At 40.0% G+C, this 26,317-nt stretch overlaps 1 protein-coding gene across 1 annotated transcript in view; it reads left to right on the top strand.

Annotated features, from left to right (window-relative positions):
- The window catches only part of COL6A1 (collagen type VI alpha 1 chain), a 70,835-nt gene that overhangs the window by 18,869 nt on the left and 25,649 nt on the right, over window positions 1-26,317 (top strand). Inside the window, exons 2-20 of the mRNA XM_077272557.1 lie at window positions 333-462; window positions 588-788; window positions 1,429-1,588; window positions 1,698-1,820; window positions 3,641-3,661; window positions 3,764-3,784; window positions 3,877-3,921; window positions 4,002-4,055; window positions 9,032-9,076; window positions 9,176-9,202; window positions 9,764-9,790; window positions 10,684-10,728; window positions 11,980-12,033; window positions 13,049-13,111; window positions 13,217-13,279; window positions 14,872-14,925; window positions 15,002-15,037; window positions 20,646-20,708; window positions 23,310-23,372. Of these exons, the coding sequence (XP_077128672.1) occupies window positions 333-462; window positions 588-788; window positions 1,429-1,588; window positions 1,698-1,820; window positions 3,641-3,661; window positions 3,764-3,784; window positions 3,877-3,921; window positions 4,002-4,055; window positions 9,032-9,076; window positions 9,176-9,202; window positions 9,764-9,790; window positions 10,684-10,728; window positions 11,980-12,033; window positions 13,049-13,111; window positions 13,217-13,279; window positions 14,872-14,925; window positions 15,002-15,037; window positions 20,646-20,708; window positions 23,310-23,372 (1,295 nt within the window). The remainder of the gene's footprint in view (window positions 1-332; window positions 463-587; window positions 789-1,428; window positions 1,589-1,697; window positions 1,821-3,640; window positions 3,662-3,763; window positions 3,785-3,876; window positions 3,922-4,001; window positions 4,056-9,031; window positions 9,077-9,175; window positions 9,203-9,763; window positions 9,791-10,683; window positions 10,729-11,979; window positions 12,034-13,048; window positions 13,112-13,216; window positions 13,280-14,871; window positions 14,926-15,001; window positions 15,038-20,645; window positions 20,709-23,309; window positions 23,373-26,317) is intronic.

The raw sequence follows: 26,317 nt of genomic DNA, 5'->3' as shown, positions 1-26,317 counted from the left end.
ATTTTAAAAGCACCAACTGTCATCTCCTATCTCAGTAATGGGAAATTCTGTCTTCACTCAATACAGATGTTACAGATTTTACCCATGAATTGAGAGTGAAATATCAGTCCATGAAGGTAAAGAAGCAGATTCCTATGATAATATACTTAACTCATATAAGAAGACCTATTTGATTAAATATTGGTGCGGTTCTTGTTGGGGATACTGCATTGGGGATCAAAAGCTTCAAGTTACGACACCGTAATTTGTCACCAAAAGATCCTATAATAAGCAGATGTCATTTTCAGTATATTAATATAAAAATAACGTGATTGTATTTCTTTGGTTTTCAGATTGTCCTGTGGATATTTTCTTTGTGTTGGACACATCAGAGAGTGTTGCTCTTCGTGTGAAACCATTCAAGACACTTGTGACCCAAGTGAAAAAGTTTACTGAAAAGTTTATAGATAAACTGACTACAAGGTGAATTTTATTCATTCATATGATTCTTTTCACCCTAAACTAATAAGAAAATGTACATATTTATGAAGAACTATTACACAAAAGCATAACTGTATATTTGGCCCTAAATGGCTTTCTCATTTTAGGTATTATCGATGTGACCGCCATCTTGTGTGGAATGCCGGAGCTCTGCACTACAGCGATGAAGTCATCCTCATTAGCCCCCTGCTCAGTCTAGCCAAAGATCGGGATACCTTAAAGGCTAGGGTGGATAAAGTAGAGTACATTGGAAAAGGTACTCACACGGACTGCGCCATCAAAAGAGGCATTGAAGAGGTCTTGATTGGGTTTGTATAATATATCTTATACTATAACTAAAAGTCTTCAGTTCTTAATTTTCGTCTTATTTTTAAGTCACTTTTCTTCTTTGTCTTGGAGTTTTTCTTGCCGTTGTTTTGGCCCTAAATTCTTCTAAAATGGCGCAGGCAGTTCATGGGATTTGAGCAAAGTAAATAATGGCCAAAGGCACACGTTTCACAAAATGTCGCTAAAATTGGGTCAAAGTTTCTATAATGTTATTCCATGGGGGAACTGCAGTAGATTTGTGACAAATGATGAATCGGACAAAAACATCTGTAAACCTAAACTCCGAGCTAAAAACAATCTGGAGAATCTATTTTTCTACTTATCTATACATCTCATCTATAATCTGTGGGGCCACTTCATCAAGACTGGCCGGGCAGACATGACCATACCCCGTTCCACCTGTCCCCCCATCTCCACCCATTTCGGTGAAGCTGACTTAAACTGGCATAAACGTCAAAGATGGCAGCATTTGTGTGCAACTCTGCGTTGCGCAAACATTTTTGTAATGTTTCAGGGCTTTTACACCAGTTTTGTGCCATAAAAGCTTTGATGAATTGGCCCTCTTGTGTTTATTATAATGTTATTCTATCTCTTCTCATACAACTTGACTTCATCGTACAGAGGATCCCACCAGAGGGAGAACAAGTATCTAGTTGTGGTGACTGATGGTCATCCTTTGGAAGGATACAAGGAGCCATGTGGTGGTCTGGAAGATGCTGCAAATGAAGCCAAGCACCTTGGAATTAAGGTCTTCTCTGTTGCCATTTCACCAAACCACCTGGTAAGATGAAAACTCTTGACTACTTCCATATTATGCAAATACATTGACGCTTTCATATTTCCGTGATGTGCCACTCAGCTTCTGATATTTCCCCTTTTCACGTATGCAGGAGCCACGTCTCAGTGTTATAGCCTCTGATCCCAACTACAGGAAGAATTTCACAGCGACTAGTGCTGCAGGTCTGTCTGACCTGGAGATAGAAAACACCATTGATTCCATCATTGACACCATTGTAAGTATTTATAAAGAGTTAAAGATGCATTTTTTTGTACAAGAAAATAGGAGAAAACATGACTGAAAATCAGTCTTGGTTCCATTTTGCATTGCTGTTGTATGTTTTTCTTTGTAAGGAGAAGTGAAGGATCTGCTCATTCTCACCATATAATATTAATTTATTTTCGAGCAATTACAGCTCATAGATATGGGCAAAGGCAAATCCATTAACGTTAATAGGGCTTGTGGACATTCCAGTATTATTGATGCAAACAAAACTACTAATGTCTGATAGAAGCTTAGACAGAATGGCTTAAAGGGTCATTCCCAATATAATAAGTTATCCCTTTTCAATAGACAGGAGCTAAGTTACTGATTGCTGGAGTTCTGACCACTAGGACCACCAGTGATCCTGAGGATAAGGCTGTGTAGCGTGGTCACCCTGAGATGAATGGAGTTGCACATGTTCGACCTCATTCATTCCACTCATTTCTATGGAACTGATGGAATTAGCTGGGCGGTGTACTCAGCTTTCTCTAACAACACCATAGACTGGGGGTGGGGAACCTCAGGCCATTTACGGCCCTTGATGACCTTTTCTCCGACTCTTGTACAGATTCCTGGGGACCGTAGACCTTTTAGTTTCTTCTTGCTCTGTGAGTACAACCACGCCGCGTTCACTCCTGAACTCTGAGATGTGTGCAATGAAAGATTATGTCTGACACCAGTGACAGCATCAAGACGTACTTTGTGGGTGGAGTTAGGTCACAATTTGTACAGCCCCCGAAGAATGGCTTAAATATCCAAATCCCCTTGGCAGAAAGTAGGCTCCTCACCCCTGCCATGGACAATGAATAAAGCAGAGATCAAGCTTGTGAATCTCTGCTCTGAGGAACACAGGCTTCTACAGAGCCCCATTCTTTGTATAATTGGGGGCTAGTACCATAGACAGGGAATATAGCAGAAACAGAATATCTCATCTCTGCTCATTCAAGATGCTGCTCAACAAAGCCCCTTTCTGTGCATCATTGGGCGTCTCAGCCATTGGGTCCCCAGCGAACTTAAGAATGGAGCTAGGCAGCCCCATCTTGTTGGAGAACAGGTGCGCATTCCCAACCTCTGCTCCATTCAGTTTCTATGGGACTGACTGAAATAACTCTCTGACAGTCCCATAGACAGTGATTGGAGCGAAAGTAGAATATTTCATCTCTCTCCATTCAAGACGGGGCTCTACAGAGCCTCTATGTTCGGATCCCTGCAGGGTCCCAATGGTTGGACCGCCTGCGATCAATAAGATATCTCCGATCCATAACTTACATTTAAAGGGGTTGTCTCACAATGGGAATGTATCATCTATCCACTGGATAGGATTGGAGACAAATGTCTGATCGCTTTCTTTATTCCGATTCATCCTCATTGCATATATGGAGTGATGAGGAACACGGGGTTCTGAACCCCTTTCTACTGATCAGCAGAGGTCCCCAGAAATCAGACATATACTGTATTAACCACCCTGTGATATCTGTCATATGGGAGACATACTTTAGTGTAATATTAACATTACATTTCACTTTTTTATACAGAACTTACTTTTTACTTTATATAGAAATGTTTGTGGCCCTGAACGGCAGATAAACTGTGATCAGCTACTCACCAGAAACAAGGCTCGCAAGTCTCCCGAGCGGAATAATTAGGTCTATTGATATATTATACTTAATTATGGTGTTTGCTTATATGTAAAACATTTCTCTTCAGACTGTGGTATGCTCTTACTATTTTATGCTATATATACACAGGGTATTACTGTATTATAATTCTTCCATTTTTTTTTTGTTTCAGAAAATCAATGGTGAACACGGGGTAAGTATTCCAAATATGTAAATGGCATCATGAAACATTCATTAGTATACCGTGCTATATTATGTCACTAATGACCCTTTCTGCTGCTTCTTATTGTTGCAGTGCTGCTCCTATGAGTGTCAGGTAAGGAGTTTTGTGGTTGGAGCTATAAATACTTGGAATTTCCCGTTAATTCTATGAAATGTCTTAACTAATATGTTCTTGTTTCTACTTAGCCTCCCCGTGGACAACAAGGTCCCCATGGTTCCCCTGGTTATGAGGTGAGGGGTATTGCAAGGTGAGTAAAATATTTTTACAAAATCATACTTCAATCTAGCTAACATTTTTCATGTAACCATAGGGAGAAACTGGTAAAACTGGACTTCCAGGAGATCGCGGACCTCCAGGAGACCCTGTAAGTTAACCTTTTTTTCTGATGAATTTCCTTCATGGTTGATGTATGGCCATATTCATTCAGGCCTGTAAATTCATGATTTATGTGAACTATTAAAACTTACTGAATCAAACGTACAATTTTACATCATGAAAGCAAAAAGTAAAGTGAATGTCATCAATTTAAATGTAAATATAAATATATTCAAATTTGTGAGCAGATGTATTTCAGAATATAACATATGAGTGGCTACGGCATAACTTCTCTAATACAGTGCTTAATCATCTGCATAAACCACTTTTAGTTGTATTATTCTCGCTACTTGCAGCCACCTCTAGAGGGAGCTGAAGAGCTCAGTGCATACTGATATCAATGTAAAGCCACATGCATTAACCCTCTAAGGTCTCACCAGGTAGTGGCTTCAGACAGACAGAATTTTGCTATTTACGTCTAACTCTACGCAGATGATTTTAGGTTATGTGTGTTAAAAAAATTATGCTCCAGCTCTCCTTCTTTAATTTTACAATATTGCATTTTGGTAAAATGTGTCCCCTTTTAAACACAAATTATATAATGATTCATTTCCTACTGTAACTATAACTTTTTTTCAAATGAAGAATTAAAGATTTTTGGGGGATTAAGGCTATTTTTCATAAAACTTTAATGGATTATCCAGGCTTGGGGTAGAAGTCTGCTGTCACTCTATGTGACTACAAACTTGTGAATCCTTACAGTGTGCAGCATGCGCGCTGTCAGGATTCTCTAGTGCCAGAGACAGGCAAGGGTGTGACCGCAAGTTTGCGATTTGCATAAAAGTGGTCACATGACAAATAGACGTGTCTGGTCTCTCTCAATACTCTTGCATTGAGCAAGGCCGAACATGTCTAGTTGGAATGTGTCCAGAAGTAGGCAAAATCCGGACAGCACGCACTGTGAGGATTCACAAGTTTGCAGTCACATAGACATTGACGGCAGACTTGTACCCCAAGCCTGGACAAGCCCTTTAAAGATAGCAATGCATTTTTGTTGTTCCCTGGAAACAGAGATCCATTGATTGATTGCTCATACTTTTCCAAAGCATTGAAGCCTGTCTGTGTCGCTCTTACAAGCAGTCTATTAGGCATTGCCTTTGGTATGATTTAATATGCGGCCTGGAGGTCTTTGTTATATCACGGATGTCATGGTGATCTACAAATATGTTGCAAGGCTCCTATCAGAGGGATCATCATCCCTCTGTCAAACACCTTAGATGTCATGGTTGCTATTGACGGTGACATCTGTTGTGAATTGGACTTTTTGGCTCCCTCTTGTGGTCACTTGCGACATGACACTTTGAGCTTCTTTCTCCAGCTTGGTACCCACCTGGCTCGTTAGTCCAGGGGTGTTGCTATTTAAGCTTCCTGGATTTTCAGTCTGGTGCCTGGCATCGTTGTAATCAGTTCCTTTCTGTTTGCTCCTGTCTGCTGGTCCTGGTTCTTGCAAAATAAGCTAAGTCCTGCTTCCTTATTTTTTGGTTATTTGCATTTGCTCTTATTTCTGTCCAGCTTGTACTAAATGTGATTCCTGATATAGCTGGAAGCTCTAGGGGGCTGATATTCTCCCCCCGTGCCGTTAGACGGTTCGGGGGTTCTTGAATATTCTGCGTGGAAATTTTGATAGGGTTTTTGCTGACCGTATAAGTCATCTTCCTATATTCTGCTATTAGTCAGTGGGCCTCTCTTTGCTGAAACCTAGTTCATTCTTACGTTTGTCTTTTCTTCTTACCTCACCGTTATTATTTGTTGGGGGCTTGTATCCAACTTTTGGGGTCTTTTCTCTGGAGGCAAGAAAGGTCTATCTTTTCCCTTCTAGGGTTAGTTAGTTCTCCGGCTGGCGCGAGACGTCTAGAACCAACGTAGGTACGTTCCCCGGCTGCTGCTATTTGTGGTGCTAGGATCAGGTATACGGTCAGCCTAGTTACCACTGCCCTATGAGCTGGTTTTTTGTGTTTGCAGACTTGGTATTAAGTTCTGAGACCCTCTGCCATTGGGGTCATAACAGACATCTAAGGAGTTAAACTAAAGGGCTACAGTGACAGTGCCTATGTGATCAGAGTAACATAACAAGGCACCATTGTTTAATTTTCATTTCAATAAATCAATAATACACATAAAAATAAGAAAGTTTGTAATATATCTTATCAGAGAAATCTGCTTCTATCTCTTCCTGGATTGATGCTTCACTCTCAATTCAAGGGTCAAAGCTGTAAAATCTGTATTCAGTGAAGACAGATTTTCCCATTACTGAGATAAAGAGGAAAGGTGGGAGGAGGATTTCGGAGCTAGAGGCAGAGACCCAGACATTCTGCTGCAAGTTCTCCTGAAATGACAGTTACACTTTAAATCTATGGTAAACAAAATAAAGTTAATGTGTAACTGTCATTTCTGGAGAACTTGCAGCAGAATGTCTGGGTCTCTGCCTCTAGTTCCTCCCTCCTCCCTTGTCCATGGAATCTTATAAGCACCGATTGTCATTGTCATCTCCTATCATCACTGGATCAAGATTTTACAAATTCAACTATGAATTGAGAGTCCAGGAGGAGAAAGGCGCAGATTTATATAAGACATCGTACTGTAGAAGATGTAACATTAACATGATATGATGTTAGTCTCACTCAATGTGTTTTTATTTTTCCTGTATTTGTTTATTTTTAGCTATAAACTTGCATGAATAGATTTGTGTTATAATTTACAGCAGAGTACGTTGTACAGTTGAAAAGCCTAGTAAAGGAATCCCTCTTTGCCTGTATAGTCAGTGTCATGGAACATAATGCCTATGACATTAGATCATGCCTCTCATTTATTCCTTGAGCTTTTTATCATGGCGGTCTGCCAATGATTTACAGGAAAAGTGCTTTCCACTTCTTGTAAACGTTCCATCTTGTTAAACGTCCACTATACTTCAGTTTTTGTTTGTATAAGTTGGTTCTACAACGTATATATTAGTACATGTTCCACTGCTTTTGGAGGCACAGAACACTTTCTCAATACATTAAAATTATGCACATACTACCTCTCCAATATTAGCCAAGAAAAAAAGAGAAAAATAAGCAGCCATATAGTCCCATAAAATGTAAGCTTTATTGAGCAACATTAAAAACCACCAAATCAAATACAATGAAGCAAACAGAGGAATAAACATGCATTCCAATGTGCCCCTGATGAAGGAGCTGCCTGCTCCGAAACGCGCGTCGGGGTTGGGCTCGGTCACCTATCTATCCTGCATATATTAGGTATGTATCCATGCCTGATGGCTGATATCATTTTTACTAAAGCTATGGCACTTGTTCAATATTTGTTTTGCAGCTATGGGTATCCATCATAATGAGGCTTAACACTATGCTATAGCAGGGTTTGTGTTGGTGTTCCGACCCGTTAGCTATGGTCATTGGAACGCATGTTTATTCCCCTGTTTGCATCATTGTATTTGATTTGGTGGCTTTTAATGTTGCTCAATAAAGCTTATATTTTATGGGACTATATGGCTGCTTATTTTTATCTTTTTTTCTTGGCTACAATTGTTGGAAGCTGGTCTCTATAAGTCCTCTATGCATGTTTGCTATTTCATATCTCTACTGTGGCAAATTTTGTATCTTTCTATATATACTTAACATGCTTGCTTCAATACTATTATGCTCTCCAATATTACCAAGTTATATCGCCTAGGGCTAAATTCATGCATCCATTTTTCTTTTTTAAAACCGACAAAACACCCTGACCCAAGAGTTTAATGAAACATTCATTTTTATTTTTAACGGATTCAGGTTTCCTTCTCAGTGCATGTCCTAGTCTCCAATTTCGGAGATCAGACTCAGCCATTCAGATCTATCGGAAGCCATCAAAAATGGATGAAAAACGGAAAAAAATCCTTTTTCCATCCGTTTTAACATGTTAATGGAAAAAAGTTTATGCAGTCTACCCACTTCAGTTTTTAAAAATGGATGAAAAAAGAACAGATGCAAAACAAATGAAAAAAGGGCGGAAATGAGAAGAAAACGTCCATTTTTTGACAAACGTAAAAATGGAAACGGATTTGTGAATGCAGCCTTAGAAATCACATTTCAGGGACAGAGGAGAATTTTCCTACAAGTGGATATTTTGTTGGCCATATAGGACCTTTTAATTGGATATGTTACGGCTCAGTTTTAAATAAATATCATATATAATAATAATCACTGGAATTATATTTCTGCTCTGTATATGCTTTATATATGCTTTACTCATTTTAGGTCTTTTCCTTTAGATTTGTAGTTTCATAGTTTTAAGGTTGAAAGTAGATATAAATCCACAGACTTCAACCTAAAACCCTAATATGTTAATCCAGAGGAAGGTAATATTTCATAAGGCATAAGTTAATTGCCGCCCAATTAGGCTGGGGTCAAACGACCAACATTTTCTCATCCAAGAAAATCGGTCCGATTATGTGTGATTCAGTTTTCTCTGATGTGGAGAATAAAAAAAAAAGACGTTTCTCCCATCTTCTCCAATAAGTCTGTCACTGAAAATCAGAGCAGATGTCATCCGAGTGTGGTCCAATTTTTCTCAATGAACCATAGATTTCAATTGGCGAGTGTGTTCCGATTTACGGAAGCCAATCGTGCATGCTGCAATTTTTTTTTTGTTCAGGCCACTCCAAGAAAAAAATCGTACATGTGTACGGCCTCATTAAATAATGTGGGGACAAGTGCTATCCAAAAAAATGATGGACAACACTTTGTCCGATTTTTATGGTTATGTGCACATGCCCTAAGGGGAAAAATTCCTTCCCCACTCCACGAATGGCAATAAGGCTGGTTTCCTGGATCAACGTCCCATCGACAAATCTAGTACCTAAGAACCAAACTTAAGCTCCACTTATTGAAATCTACTTGCTCTTCAGTTTTCAATATAAGATCCATTTTGGCACTGTGTCTTTCAGTCTTCCATTTGTGAAATTCTAATAATATCTAACTTTTTCAGGGCCGTCCTGGTGACATTGGACCTGTAGGATACCAGGGAATGAAGGTAAGTGTGATAACATTTACAGTGGATGTCATCCAATATCACTTTTTTTGCTCATGTTGACCTTCACCTTCTATTGTCTTCTCTTCTTTTCCACAATAGGGTGACCAAGGCTCAAAGGGAGATAAGGTAAGTAGGCATGAGAAATTCTGCAGAGAAGATAAAAATTAGGCCCCTTTCAGACGCTCTTTTGACACCGCCACACTTTTGCCCTCAATCCATTTTCATAAATGAAGTATACCTTTCACTTTCATCTTTCCTAATACTCCGCCACTTGTGGAGATATCTATCCCTTTCCAGGCTCTCATCACCTATTTAAAAGGGGATGAGTCCAAATTGAAATCTACGTAATAAATAACGAGGTAATCCGTATGGTATTTGTATCCAGGGACTTAACAATAATAGGCGCTCGATTGCAGTGGTGCCCAAGCCCTGGAGCCTGAGGGACCCAACCAGTCTCTTTGACCCATAATAAAAGACCAATACTATTACGGACCCATCATAGTTGGGGACCATATTGAAAATTATCCATTGGGACCCACAAGCTTCAAGTTACGCCAAAGTGTGCATCCTTGTTTTAGTGAGAACCATTGCACAAGAACAATTGTAGCTAAACAACTTAACAAATCACCACCGTATCCATTAACATGACAAAATGTTTTGCTACAAGTCTCTGATTTTCTGTTGCAGGGAGGAAGAGGAGCAAAGGGGGCAAAAGTAAGTATTTTGCAGCTTTAAAAGTCTAGTTAAGAAACTTGAGATTAGTCTATTATCTGGATGACATATTTCTCTATCTCCCGTTCGTGCTTCTCGTAGCTGGAGATGTGCACTCTTTATCCACATAAACCATAATTATTGCTTCATCTGGAAGCAGAAATGACATCAGGCTCCTATTCTTGCTGCTTTCTGGGAACGATGAAGCTGCTCCATTTATGGTAACACATGACTCCTCTTCATGAAGATTACAGTGCCGCATATGACTATGTCTAACAAGGAGAAACTACCGATAACCGCAAACAGTTTGGGTTGTTGAGCCTTAGCGAATCCTATCTATGTATCACCAGCGCTACAACTATATTTCCTACCTACAATAGCAGCTGCTTCCTTTAGTTTTTAGCTGTGATACAATAACTTACGCATAGTCCAAATATTTATTTCATATTAGGAATCTCTACTTTAGCTACTATTCATTTTATATACATTTCTGAAGATGCTGTATGTTACTGCAGATTGGTGAATCCTCACCGTGTGCAATGTGCGCACTGTCAGGATTCCGCTCCGATGCCTGTTCGAGCATTCATTCTGTGACTGGAAGATTGCCGTTTGCAAATTTGTGCTCACTCTCTATGAAATTATTAGGTTGTGCATTTAATAATACAGAATGGCCATGTCCTGCAGTGACAGATGCTTTTTCTTGTTTTTTTTTTCTACACATATGAAGGAATAGCTAAATTATATTAACTCGAAGGTCCCTAATAGGTTATTTTTTTAAATACTTTTTATAAACCATACAGGCCCTTAAAAAATCAGTCTCATTCCGCCTGTATTTTCTGATCGTTTCCATGTCCTTAAATATACTCAGGATTAAAAATGTTTCTTTTATTTTACAGGGTGAAAAAGGCAAAAGAGGAAATGATGGAACTGATGGACAAAAGGTGCGTGAAATTTACCGCATTTTATGGATACTTGAAGGCATCAGACCATAAAGTGAATCTATGATTAGAGGCATAAAAAGTAAAATCAATATTTTTTCTTCACTGCATACAAGTATATCCTATGAATAATACTCAGATATAGAACAGGCACAGTAATGTATCAAATCCAGAATACCTAAACATTATGTCAGCCACAGTGCCAGTTACCATGCCTGCCTTTATGTCCTCTCTCCCAACAACAGAGCCCTTTATCATACCAGCTCCAATGCCCTCTCATTGTGCCAGCATCACTTTATTGCCACTGTTCTTGCTGCGTGCTAGTCACAGTGCCTCTCTCTATGCTATACAGCCCTCATTAAACTCTATAGGGAGGGGAGGAGGAATGAAGAGCAATCTGCATAGTGAAAGATATTTCAGTTCCGTAATGAATTCACAGCAACACAGCTCAGTACTGCTGTTCAAAGTTCACAATGATTCTGCTTCTCCTTTTTATGTATGTTACAGGGAAAGAGAAGCAGTAATCTATCATGTCTGTGTGTAATATATATAGGGAACATCATAGTAGCTAATCTTACCACCCATTAGGACAGAAACAACTGAAAATTAGTTTTTTCCTCACCCAAAAGCTGGATTTGCATCTACACAGCTTAGTACTGCTGTATGATTTTTTCCATGCTTCTGTTCCTTCTGCCTATGTGTCAACTGATGAATGAAGAGCATAAATCTGTGTGATGTGTTGTGTATGGGAGATATCATCTATCTCCTTCCACCAGCTCAGAGTCAATTGAAAATTAAGAGATAGAGCCTGCAGAAGGAAAACTGGTGGAAAATGCATGATCAAAAATACATAAGGAAAGAAATAGTGTAATTCCTCATTTACACATTCAGGAAAGCTTATACTAGAAAGTTACTTGAAATAACAGGTCGATTTTAAGACTTTTTTTTCTATGTATTTGCTTCCCAGAATTTTACAAATCATTAGAACAGACATACAAGTAATAGTTCTATTTTTTTCTTACATCAACAACTTTACAATAGATGCACAATGTTAAGAGATATTGTGCTTGAGTAACCGGAACTAAATAGAATAACTGCAGTCTTGGGATAACAAGTATTTATTTCTACATTTTTTACACCTTCAATTATCCTGAGTAATAAGGAACACATTATCTTTGTGTAATAATTATCTCTGGGGTCTAGAAATCCTCAACAAATAATTTGACATATTTTCCATTTCATTATTTCTATTAGGGAGGTGATGGAGAGCATGGATTCCCTGGTTGCAAAGGATCGCCTGGTTTTGAGGTAACAAATACAATTTGTAATTGTTTTTTTTTAGATTTTCATGGCTAAACAACCCTACACATTAGACTACATTCGGCCAAACCTGTCGATGTTGTCTGGATCGGCGGACAGTCTAAAGTGTATGGGGCCTGCAGACTGTTCCCAGAAAGACGATGGTGAGGAGAGAAGTATCTGGTCGTTGGTTGTTTCCCCGGCCGATCCTTTTGTTCTTTCTAGAAATGAGACTCCTCTTAAAGATCACCGCGCTTAGTCTTAAAACCATCCTCCAAACTTTCCCTTAAAAGGCTCATTCTCCATATTGATATGGAACTCCCTGATAATCTATTTTATCACTAGTGGTTATCTGTTCAGTATTTTATATTGATTCTGCCCTTGCTACAACAGAAATCAGCTCTCCATGTAACGACTTCCTGCTGAGCCTATGAGTGATCATTTATTCCAGCAACCAATCTGAGGAGACAGAGCTGCAGGGGGAGGGATATAGCAGCAGTCGGAGCCAATGTGGAGCCAAGAGGCGTGTCTAACACTACCTCACGCTCCCGGTAGACCCTTGTAGCTAAGCTGGAGTCACAGGTCTCCGCTTAGTAGAGATATCCAGATAAAAGCCGCAAGCAACAAGTTTTGAAAATACATAGCAAGAAATCACCTCTTGTAGGTTTTGATGTACGTATCAATTCACAGCCAATATTGGGCAGTTCTAAGAAATATTGAGACGTCTTTAAATTTATACTTAGCATTTCCTCAGTCCAGATGAAGTACAGTAGAAGTTGGGTTTGTACCAAGCAGAAGAAGAATAACGATAAAGGGTTCATGACATGCTGTTCATCTACGTTTTTTTTTCCTAATCTTCATTTTGATAAATAGAAGCCTCCGACCCATTATTTGTTTACTTAATCGAGGCTGAGCACTAAGGGATAGATGCTAATTGCAGTTACCATGGACACTCAAGCCACTGAATATTGTTAAATTTAGCAAGTCCAAACTTTAAATTAAGATGTTTGAGTTGTCATTATAGGGAGACTCTGGACCTCCTGGGCCCAAAGGAGATCCTGGGTCATATGGAGCCAAAGGTGATAAGGTAAGACTGTTTGTCGTATTGTACGTCACTTATCACTTGGATGTGATGTCACATGCGCTAGTCACGCAGTACAAGGGGCTTATGGTGTAGTATTCATCTTTTTAGGGTGATCCTGGACAGGCTGGGTCTCCCGGAAAACCTGGCAATGCTGGTAACATAGGAGACAAGGTAAGAGTGTAAAAGTCTGTTTTTAGTATCAATTGGGATCATTTTACAAATGACATACTGCTGCTGTGGTAGTTTATGGGAAAATACAGCATGTTAACACCATAGTTCATTAATGAAAATATATAGACTAGAAAAATGGTGTAATCTGAGCCATAAATGGTTTCAGCAGCAGCTCACCACTACCCAGGCTCCCTCCTCAATTGACATTGGAGACCATCACACTTCTTACCCAAACTGTGCACTTTGCAATGCAGCAAGCAGACTCAGCTTTACCTCTGCAGCATTGGAGAAGCGCAGTCGCACTGTAGGTGGACGATCTGTTCAGATCCAGGACATCGTTTACAAGCTCTGTAGAAAAGAGCTTGTAAGCACTGCACAGGTTTGGCCACTTCTGCTAAACTATAGCAGTGGCTGATTTCCTAAGTAATGAATCGTAAAAAATAAACTTGATAAACCTGCTGTGTTTTAAACTGCAAACTTGCTTGATTTTCCAAGAACATTGTAATTTTAGCCATTAATAAACCTGACAATAATCATTTTAGTGTTGTGGCCTGAGGTCTAAGGGGTAACGTTTCTCCTTGTGGAGAGGGACATATCGGTCCTGACATTGCCAATGTAAGGAGACTTATTTGCAGTGCAATTTGTAAGAATGGTGAACAAAGTTAATATGAGAAAAAAACTGCACCAATTGTGCCCACAATGAGTTTTTGGTAACGCTATGTATGTTTACTGCTTAAAAAATGTAGCATCCTATAGTTCCAGCAAAGTGGATGGGATTTATAGAAACCTCACGCCCACTGTACTTCTTTTTTACTCAGTGTAAACTGACCTTCGGTGCTACAATTTGTTTTTCTTCGCAGCAGAAAAAACTCATGTAGTCCACTCAAGTGTATCAATAAAGTCTGGTCAAAGCCAAATACCAGGAAGTATCAAAAACAAAGCAGCTTTTTATAAAACATGACAAATCAGCAAGAAACATAAAATAGCAAGAAAGACACGTAAAAAAATACACTAAAAAATGCAAATAAAAAATGCAATTATCCTAATTTACTTAACAGGTGCAGAAATTGGGCAGAAAATCAGCAATATCAAAAACTCACCAAAAACACACTATGGGAACATAGCCTTAGAAACATTTTATGACTTTTTATAATGTCATTTTTTTTAACATTTAAGACCGTTTTGGAACTGATAACAATAAATGTCAATGGCAGTTCCAAAAATTGGACACATCCTTGCTTTCCTCTACTGATATATTTCTGGTTTGTAATGGTAAATTCATAGTACTTTAAACTATTGACTACCATAAAGTTAAAGTTTTTAATATGTCGTGGATGTTTTGAGTAAAAACTTTGTTATTATAAAACATGCTGTCCAAAGTGAAAAACAAGATACTGTACGTGTAGGAAAACTAAAATTACCCAATTTATGTAAAAAAGAACTTAATAATTCTACCTTAGACTTATCAAGGAAGCTGTCCTAGGTTTATATCCCCAATATATCGTCTGGAAACTGTGGATTACTTATTTTTAGTAATTTTATTACCTGGTTTTTTTTCTTGTGAACGCTTATGCTTGTTACCTATTTTATAGGGAGATCCTGGAGGAAATGGCCCACCTGGCGAGAAAGGTGAATCAGGTGATGAGGTAAGTATCCAAAAAATTGTGATCAGAAGTAAAAAAAACCCTCAACTTATTGTTACATTTTATTTGGTCTCCGCAGGGTAATGCTGGGCCTGATGGATCTCCAGGTGAACGGGTAAGAGAGCACATTTCTTCTGATTATAACTGACCGGTAGTGTTGAGCGATACCGTCCGATACTTGAAAGTATCGGTATCGGAAAGTATCGGCCGATACCGGCAAAGTATCGTATCCAATCCGATACCGATACCCGATACCAATACAAGTCAATGGGACTCAAGTATCGGACGGTATTCCTGATGGTTCTCAGGGTCTGAAGGAGAGGAAACTCTCCCTCAGGCCCTGGGAACCATATTAATGTGTAAAATAAAGAATTAAAATAAAAAATATTGCTATACTCACCTCTCCGACGCAGCCTGAACCTCAGCGAGGGAACCGGCAGCGTTGTTTGCTTAAAATTCGCGCTTTTCTTTCCTTACGTGAAGTCCCGGCTTGTGATTGGTCGCGTGCCGCCCATGTGACCGCAACGCAACCAATCACAGCAAGCCGTGACGTAATTTCAGGTCATTCAGTATTTTAAAATTACGCTCCGGCTTTGTGATTGGTTGCGTCGCAGTCACATGGGCGACGCAACCAATCACAGCAAGCCGTGACGTAATTTCAGGTCCTTAAGGATTTTAAAATTACGTCCTGGCTTTGTGATTGGTTGCGTCGCAGTCACATGGGCGACGCAACCAATCACAAGCCGGGAAGCCATTTTAAAATGCGCGCGTGTCCAGCCTCCCGGCTTGTGATTGGTTGACCGCGACGCAACCAATCACAAGCCGGGACGTCACGGGAGGCTGGACTCGCGCGCATTTTAAAATGCGCGCGTGTCCAGCCTCCCGTGACGTCACGGCTTGTGATTGGTTGCGTCGCCCATGTGACTGCGACGCAACCAATCACAAAGCCGGGACGTAATTTTAAAATCCTTAAGGACCTGAAATTACGTCACGGCTTGCTGTGATTGGTTGCGTCGCCCATGTGACTGCGACGCAACCAATCACAAAGCCGGAGCGTAATTTTAAAATACTGAATGACCTGAAATTACGTCACGGCTTGCTGTGATTGGTTGCGTTGCAGTCACATGGGCGGCACGCGACCAATCACAAGCCGGGACCTCACGTAAGGAAAGAAAAGCGCGAATTTTAAACAAAGAACGCTGCCGCTTCCCTCGGTAAGGTGCAGGCTGCGTCGGAGAGGTGAGTATAGCAATATTTTTTATTTTAATTCTCTCTTTTACACATTTTTACATTAATGTTGTTTCGATACCGATACCCGATACCACAAAAGTATCGGATCTCGGTATCGGAATTCCGATACAGCAAATATCGGCCGATACCCGATACTTGCGGTATCGGAATGCTCAACACTACTGACCGGATGTTTTGGTATGGTCATGTGTTAGATGCAGATTTTGCAGTGTATTTAATTCTTCAAAAATCTCCGGCGTTTAGGACATGTTGTAGCCTTGCCCTTGATACCGTATACCAGTTTGACCATGGATTTTTTTTTTACATCATCTGGCAAAATTGCTGCATATTTACAAAACAGATTTGTTAACTTTTTATTACAGTATGGAAATTGTGCGGTAAACTGCTACAATTAGTGGAGTATTTGATATGAGCACTAAAGGGAATCTGCCAATAGGATAAACACTCCAAAGCCACCTAGGTAGGCATGTGGTTCATAGGAAGCTGAATAAAATGATACCTTGATATCTGCAATTCAATGTCTTATTCCAGGGAAATCCATGTTTTTCCTTATATGTAAATTTGCTATGAAGATCTATGGGTGGGACATAGATCTCCCTGAGAATCTCCCTCCAGAGATCATTTTAAATGAAAGGGGGAGATCCCAGTGTAAGACATGTAGCTCAGGAGAACAGACTGTCAGTCATTACATGTTTCACACTGGTAACAGCCCCATTCATTTTACATAAGTTCCGGAGGTAGATTCTCAGGGAGATCTATGTCCGGCCCATAGATCTTAACAGCTCATTTACATATAAAGTAATATGTGGATTTTTCTAGAATAAAACATTGGATTGCAGATATCATTGTATTGATTTATTCAACTTTCTATGACGTACATGTCCATATAGACGGATTAGGAGCGTTGATTCTATAGACAGATGCCCTTTAAAGGGATCTGTCACCAGGTTTTTACTACCCCATCTGAGAGAAAAATGATGGAGCATGTAGCTGATATTGAGCCTGGGGTGCCAATTACTCTATTTATTGTTTATGGTGCCAACTTTCGCTGCTTAGGTAAGATCTATTCATACCTAAGACTAGTGATGGGAGAACCTGTGAATGTTTGATTCTAGCGGGTTCAGCAGAACATCTAAAAAAAAGTTAGGTTCGGGTACCAGAATGGTACCTGAATCCGAACCAGGACGCCATTTAGATGAATGGGAGGACCGTACATCCGTTGTTTGCCACGCTGTCATCTGCATTACAGCGCAGCAAACACAGGCTCTGATCGTAGGTGAGATCATTACTGCCTGTCAAAGAGCTGCTGTTCCCACACTGTCAGATGACGGCGTGAGCCAGCAACTGTGACTAACGGTAAAATGGTTAGTAGTAGTACTGCTAGTTAGTAGAAGTACTAGTTAGTAGTACTCTCTCATCAGCATACGCCTGTGAGTATTCATCAGCAGGCGCCTTTGCTATAAATAAATAAAAATTAAATGGGACCTCTTCTATTTTTGATAGCCAGCGCATTCAAAACTCACAGTTACGGGCTGCAACCCTCAGCTATCAGCTTTATTATGGCTGGTTATCAAGAATAGAGGCATCTCACGCTGTTTTTTTTTTTCATTATTTAAATAAATAAATACTAAAAAAAGTATGGGGTCCACCCATTTTTGACAACAAGCCAAGCTAAAGCAGACAGCTGGGGGCTGGTATTCCTGGACTGGAAAGGTGCCATAGATATTGGCCTACTCTCAAACTACAAATAGCAGCTCGCAGCTTATGGCCGCTGACATCAAGCCCAGAGGTTAGTCTATAAGATGCCCCATTTCTAACCCCATAGATAGATTGTAAAAAAAACCACAGCAAGAATAAAGTCCTTTAATTCAAAGAATGACACAGACTCCTTTATTTGAAATAAATATAAAAAAGCAAAGTTATATTCATGTTTACACCTAAGCAATGGGAACACATGTCACCTGTAAAAGACATAAAATAATAAACAACCATAATACTCACGTTTACACCTAATCCACCGATGCCCATGTCCCCTGTAAAAGAAGAAAAGTAATAAACAACCATATCCCTCACCTGTCCGACGTGAAGATTATCCATATCTGTCCCATGAAGATGCGGATGATTTGGATAGTGGTCACATCAGTGATGCGACTGCTATCCATTCCAGCTGGCTCACACTGAGACAGGAGCATAATCACACTCCTGCAGTGTGCAGCGAGCGGTGACGTGAGAAAGGTCATCAGAATTCATAGCTGTGCTTTTTTATTTTTATTTCAAATAAAGGATTCTGTGTCATTTCAATTAAAGGACTTTATTCTTGCTTTCTTATAGATGCCTCTCCATTACGATCCTCTGGGCTTGATGTCAGCGGCCATAAAGCACTGACACAAATATTACCCCACTTGTTATCCCACCAGGGCAAGTGGGAAAAGCCTGGAAAAGCGGCAGAATTTTCTGGGGCGTCTGTGGGCTGCTATTTGTAGGCTGGGGGGCAATATCCATGACTCTTTACCAGTCTGAGAATACCAGCTCCCAGCTGTCTGTTTTATCTTGGCTGGTTGTCAAAAGCCAGAGGCACCCCACCCCGTTTTTTTAATTATTTCTTCAAATAATTAAAAAAAATGGCATGGAACCCCCTCTATTCTTGATAACTAGTCATGATAAAGCTGACATCTGAAAGCTGCAGCCCATAGCTGTCGGTTTTGCCTGTGCTGGTTATCAAAAATAGAAGAGACCCCATATTATTTTTTTTTAACATTTATTTATTTATAGCACAAGCACAAGCATTGGCTGATGAATATTCCTATCAGCGGCACCTGCTCCCGCTGTTATCAGCGACAGCAGGCGTACGGTAATGAACCTGCCCAGGAGTGGCAGGCCGACCAAAATTACCCCAAGAGTGCAGCCATGACTCATCCATGAGGTCACAAAAGACCCCACAACAAAATCCAAACAACTGCAGGCCTCACTTGTCTCAGTTAAGGTCAGAGTTCATGACTTCACCATAAGAAAGAGACTGGGCAAAAATGGCCTGCATGGCAGAATTATAAGATGAAAACCACTGCTGAGCAATAAGAACATAAAGGCTCATCTCAGTTTTGCCAGAAAACATCTGGATGATCCCCAGGAGAATCCTCTGTGGACTGATGAGACAAAAGTTGAACTTTTTGGAAGTTTTATGTCCAATTACATCTGGTGTAAAAGTAACACAGCAAGTCCACCTCTGAATGGCCTAAGAAAAACAAAATTAAGACTTTGGAGTGGCCTAGTCAAAGTCCTGACCTTAATCTGATTGAAATGCTGTGGCATGACCTTAAAATGGTGGTACATGCTTGGAAACCCTCTAGTGTGGCTAAATTACAACAATTCTGCAAAGATGAGTTGGCCAAAATTTCTCCAGAGCTTTGTAAAAGACTCATTGTCAGTTATCGCAAACGCTTGATTACAGTTGTTGCTGCTAAGGCCGCCAGTTATTAGGTTTAGGGGGAAATCATTTTTTCACACAGGGACCTGTAGGTTTGGATTTATGTTTCATTTAATAATAAAGACTTTCATTTAAAACGGCATTTTGTGATTACTTGTGTTATCTTTGTCCAATTTTTACATTTGTTTGGTAATCTGAAACATTTAAGTATGACAAACATGCAAAAGAATGGGATATCAGGAAGGGGGCAAACACTTTATCACACACGTGTATGTATATATAACTGTTCCAAGGGTGTTTTTAATAGTATTTTAAAAATATCTCTGAATGCTGAGCTCTGTATAACCCCGCTCACTCCACTGATTGATACCTTTCTGTGTACACTGTGCATAGGTAGAAAGCTGCCAATCAGTGGTGGGGGCAGGGCAATACAAAGAGCATGAATATGAAGGACGACATAGAAACAGGTTTACTAGTATTCCGATAAAACAGTACTTGTTTCTAAACTACAGGAGGCGGCCCAGTAAGTGACACATCACTGGAATCAGGGATCCTGTCTCTACTTTATACTGATTTCAGATTAGGCAGCAAAAACCTGGTGACAGATTCCCTTTAATACTTTCTTTAGTACCATTTCCACTTCACAATAGGTTGCACATTACTGTTTGTTGAGAACTTGAGATATGACTTGGTCCCTGACTCGGGATAATGTATATAGATCAGGAGTCATACAACAAATGTTAGCACTTTTGATTATTTCCTAGAATAATAATCTGTCTGCATCACGTAGTGGACACACACAAGTGCACAGCTCATTAGAAGCCGAAGCAGTGATCTTGAAAACTACAAGAAATTTCCAAAACGTTGATCGAACTGGAGTAAAATCACCAAAACTCACATTTACGAGTTTTGCAAAAATTGTGCAACATTTCAAATAGTTTTATGCCAGAATTCTTATCAGGGCCTTGGTGCTTTATTATGAATGTCATGTTATCAGAGTTTTATACACTTAGTAATTGACATGACTTTTTCTGTCTTTTTTCTACAGGGCGGTCAAGGAGAGCGTGGACCTCCTGGGGTATCTGGTGTACGAGGATCCAGAGGAGATAAGGTACATTTTGGGGAAGATTTCCTTCGCCACATGCAACTGAATTCTATCACAAATTCTGTACAAATCATGGACTATATAACATGTTGCAAATGTTATTTTTTGCTTTAGACACTTCTTACCTATTATAACAGTTTTTTTAAGTGTGCTAAGATAAGTAAATCAGTGGTCATATGTTCCGGAAAGGCGTCAGCACCGGAGATGATTATAAGTGTTAGAATTTTACTGGGGACAAACATTCAGATTGAGAAGGGGTTGTCCAAGTAGTGGACAACTCCTTTAAGTACAATGATATACCACTTTGTTGAAAAAGATTCATTTTATCATGTATTTTAATAGCTGAAATCCCTGGAATTTGTATGCCTATCAGTCCAGTGGGCGGTCATTCTTAGTGATTGACAGTCTTCCCTGAATTACTGTGCTTGCAGAAATAGCTCTCAATCACTAGTCACTAATCACATAAATGGGGAGGCCATCTTGCTGACATATGTTCCTTCCTACAAATTCTTTATAGACAGCGTGCTGCAGGATGTGCAGTGAGTAAAAGTTAGGGGTCAGCAAACCTTAATAGACTATTACAGTCTTCATGATGGGGTAGAGTCAACCATTGTCTCAAAGATTTGGAAGTGGCAGGAAAGCTGGCAATCAAAGAAAGCCTTTCACCAGGTCAAAAGTGTCCAGTTTTTGCTCTTATGTTATTCCCGCTGGTCCCTTGAGTAATAATATTATTTTTTTCAAATGTGCAATACTGTGCCAGATATGGACATTTTATTTAGTGTTAATTAGGGATGGGGCAAACCCGAACTGTAAAGTTCTGGACCCGTACCGAACACATAGTTTGGTCACAAGGTCCCGAACATGGGTTTCCATGGGAAACCCGAGTTACAGTTCGGGTCCAGGGCCTGTAAAAGAAAGCATAAAATTAATAATAAACATTATAAATATTATACTTACCTATCCAGCGACACGTCCTCCTGTCCCGCTGTCTCCCGGCCGCATCTGCTTCCGGGGCTGCTCATTGCCTTCCGGCGGATTCACTGCACTCGGCAGTCTTCGGCTTTTTCCGGCAGTGTTCGTTTGATGACATCACCGCACGAACACTGCAGAAAAAGCTGAAGACTGCCAAGTGCAGTGAATACTGCCGGAAGTTAATGAGCAGCCCCGGAAGCAGATGCGGCCGGGAGACAGCGGGACGAGAGGATGCGTCGCTGGACAGGTAAGTATAATATTTATAATGTTTATTATTAATTTTGTGCTTTCTTTTACAGCCCCACCGCCCCATCCCATATCTGTAAAGTCCAAGATCAGAGCTCGGACGCAAGTTCGCGTCATCTCCGGCCCCGACTTCGAACTTTATAAAAAAACTTGGGCACACCCGCCGATTCCTATCATTGGGGGGGTTCGTCCATCACTAGTGCTAATGTTTATAGCCTTTACCAAGGGGCCATAGTTCACTGGTAATAATGCAGAGGAGCCTAAAGAAACGCCCCCAAAGAATCCTGTAAACCACACCCCCTTAATAAACATGATGAAAATTATCACTAAATAAAAGGTTCTGGAACTGTATAGCGCAGAAAGAAAAAAGAATGAATACTCAGGACTGCAGTGGGAATAAAATAATCTGAAAAACTGGCCAATTTTGACCAGGAGAAAGGTCCTCTCTTGATATGTCTAATGTTGCTATTTTGCCTACGTAGGCCCCAACAGTCACTTACCACTGATTCCTCTGCTATGATATGAGATGACGTTATTGAAATTGTCCTAGTCTACACTGCAAAGCCAAAAAGATCTTAACAGGATGTTAAAGGAATTGTCTGGTCAAAACTGATAAGTCTGCAGTCAGTCTGTGTGACTGCAGACTCATGAATTTCCCCAGCATATGCAGTGTGGGTTGCGGGGATTCGCCGGTTTCAGACCCGTGAACAGAGGGTATGTATGAGGTATACATACTCCCGGCCAGTGGGTGCGGCCTCGCTCCATACACTTGTATGGAGCAAGGCCGCACCCTCTAGTCGGACATGCCTCTGGCCGTCCACGTCCCTGGTCGGGTGCAACCTCTGCTCTATGCAAGATTATAGAGCGGGGCTGCACCCACTGGCCTGGGATATGTATAACTTCTACATAGCCTCCGTTCCCTGGTCTGAAGCTGGCGAATCCCCACAGTGCAGAGTGCTTGCAATGGGGGGGGGGGGGTAGAACTCCCACAGAGTGACTGCAGATTTATCAATTTTGTACGGACAACCCCTGTAAAAAAATATCTTCCAATTAAGTGTGCTCCAGTGATTAGTAAGAAAACTGGTCGATTTCAGGATTTTATGTAGTCACAGAAATTATCTATATAGGAAGAATAATCTAATTTTCCAATTATCCATCCCATTCTATTTATTCTGTTACCACTCCTGCCCATAAAATATGTACCACATTTGAAAGGTTTCTGAATTTTTCATGTATTTCACATCTGTTTTGAAGCCACGGTTTAATTAGTTTATTATGTATCTGCTGTAAATTATTTCATTCTCAATATTTCAGCAATGAGTCATTAAACATGAACATTTTATATTTGTTGTATGTGTATTTTTTACAGTTTTTTTATTTTGCTTCTAGGGAGATCCAGGCCAAGCTGGAGACCAAGGCCGAGACGGACCTGTGGGTCCTTCTGGTGATCCAGTAAGAAGCAATAGTTTATGATACGATTACTAGAACATGTCTATTTATCTCTTCTATGTTACATTATTTCCAAGGATCCCATATACTGTATATACTGTAGATTAGCTTCTCTTTTCTTGTAGTTGGATGGTTGTCCCATAAAAGTGAAGAACCTTAGGCAGAAATGAATTGAGCTTTTTAGTGTTGTTGCAACATTTGTGAATGAATGTTGAATAGATCAATTGATGTTGGATTTTTCCAAACTTTCATTGCAAGACAATATGAAACAGGAGACTAATATGGATGCATTTCGTGCATTGTTGCGACCAACACCGCAAACATTGAATGATGCAAGTTTAGTTTTCATCTGTTTGATGAGAGACAACTTTGTGTTCTTTTACTAATATATCTTTATAGAGAATCTGATTTTTAAGAAAAAGAGCTCCAATACATCACGTAGACATAGATAAAATTCTGACTGCCTGCAGCCACCTCTTGATAGGACCTACTGCAAAATGTTCATGATAATAGAGAGGCATAGCCTGGTTTTCCTGCACCCATCCCTATCTGAAGCTTAAAGAGAAGGGTACAGACACTATTATCCCTGCCCACCAATAATATCATTGTGTAGCCCTTTAAAAGTTGAAGTTGTGCCTGGAAGTGCATTGGGGCATGAGGATGCACTTCTATCTTCTCAGTCTCACAATGTACTGTATTTCCTACCTGGAAGCAGCGTCCCTACTGATTGACAGTTTTTTTGCTCTGGTACACAGCCACTGACCTGTCAATCAACCAGAGGAGGGTGCTACAAGATAGGAAGTATGGAGTGAGGCTGAGAAGCTAGAAGTGCATCTTCACACCCCAATGCACTTCCAGACAACTTCAGAATGTAATCTCTCACAGCTGGAATAGAGCTTTGAGGTCATAAACATGTAAATGATTGAGGATGGGGCTTAAAGTTTCTGACAGGTCACCCATGCCCTCCAACCGACCAGCATTTGTATACTTTTTGCTAAATAACCTGCCTAACCAGCTCTTTATTGTGTTTGACACCTAAACACATTTTAAAAAAAATGTCTATATAAACTCTATTTTTCATATGTAAATTTGCATTTTGATTAGCATGTCCAGAAGTGAAAAAAACGTTAAAGGGAACCTGTCATATTGAAAATGGTACCTGATCTGAAGGCAGGATGTTATAGAAAAGGAGGGGCTGATCAGATTAATATACTGTATATTTTTATGGGAAAAGTTTCAGTATAACTTGTATGTTATTCATTGAAATACGTGGTGTTTGTATGCATACGAATCCTACTCAGTGATTGACAGTGTTCTCTGTACATGCGGACATAACTGTCAATCACTGAGTAGGACCGCCACTGGACTGGTATGCATACAAACACCGGGGATTTCAATTAATAACATACAAGTAATGCTGAATATTTTCTGACAAACCTATATATCATTCTTAACAGTTCCTCCTTCTCTATACTGTGCTGTCCACAGATCGGACTACATGTACAATGTTTCCTTTAAATAAGCGCCATATTTATTTTTTTTTTAAATTGGATTTTAAGAAGTTCTCAAAATTTTATTTTGCATCAGTTTTAATCTTTTGGCATTCATATTTAGGGGTGTAAAGCTGAAAAAACCTCTGGAATAGTTTACCAGTATTTGAAATGTGGATTCTGCCCCACTACTATAAAAATGTGGATGTGCCTGTTGGAATATTTTCTCTCTGACCTTATTTCCTCCGTATGAATTTTTTTCCATGTTAAGGTGATTTTAAACATTGGCAGAAAAACATCTTTGCTCTTCCAATGACCAATGTAGTGGAGAAGAAATTAAGCAGATAATACTAAGGCAGACGTGGCTACCGACGGTCCAAGAGCTGGCAGTTTGCCACCGTAGTAACATAATAGCGGATGAGTGTTTTGTATCCCTGTGGAATCGCAGACATATACTGTTTGTGAACTATTTTCATCCTTCTCATACTAAAAGGTCGTATTAAATTGAAAGCGATTCAGTTGAGGGCAGCCTCTTGGCTGTTTGGTGCCACTGTAGAAACTTTTTTTTTGTACATATTTTAGAGAATGGACTTCTAATCTGTGGAGGTTAAGGGTAATCTAACAAATACATTTTTTTATTATGAAGCGGAGGTGGAGACTTGTGCCCGGGGTGACGGAAGATGGGAAAGAGGCACCATTGGCACCAGAAACAGTTTTCATTTTACAATAATAAGCATGCAAACTTTTTTTGACAGAAGACATTTACATGGCTGAGAGAAGTGGTTTGCTCTAATTTATGGGCATTGCACCAGCAGGAGAAACTATGAAAAAGTATGTAAACTTTTGTGACTTTTGTATTGGACAATATACCAGATCATTGCTTAGTTCTTACTCTGCCTGAACATGAACCATAAAAAAGATCCCAAACTTATGTTTTATTTGTGGCAGTGATATATCAAACTGAGATTAGCCAGATGAATGGAGGCAGAGGCTGATTAGCCACTTTTGGGCTAGGGGCAGAGACCGAGGGAGAACTTTTTGAGCCTGTGTGTTGATGGGCAGTAGGACGGAGTACAGCTTCTATGAGCAGAGGCGTAGCTAAGGGTTCAGGCTAGGGGGGGCGAAACACATCTGAGTGGGCCCCCTAACCTGAGTAACGTTTGTTTACATAATTATGGTGGTTTTAAACACTGTTGTGGGCATCTCAGTGGAATACTGTGCATTCCAAATGGGCAAGATTATATTCTGCTACATCGCTACACATGAATAGATACTACATAATGCATAACATATATTAAATATCATGGTTCTAAACCCATAAATACAGAGCAGCTACAATCACAACCACAGATATACCTAAGGAATGTAAATCTTTATTCTCTGGCAAAAAGCTGTCAAACATTTTTCTGTTAAATACCACTACATACTCACCTTCTGATGTCTGTCACGTCCCCCGGC

This window comes from Ranitomeya variabilis, chromosome 7 (genome assembly GCF_051348905.1).
Source record: "Ranitomeya variabilis isolate aRanVar5 chromosome 7, aRanVar5.hap1, whole genome shotgun sequence".
Taxonomy (NCBI): Eukaryota; Metazoa; Chordata; class Amphibia; order Anura; family Dendrobatidae; genus Ranitomeya; species Ranitomeya variabilis.
Note: the sequence above shows the minus strand (reverse complement) of the source record. Positions and strands in the feature narration are given on the sequence as shown.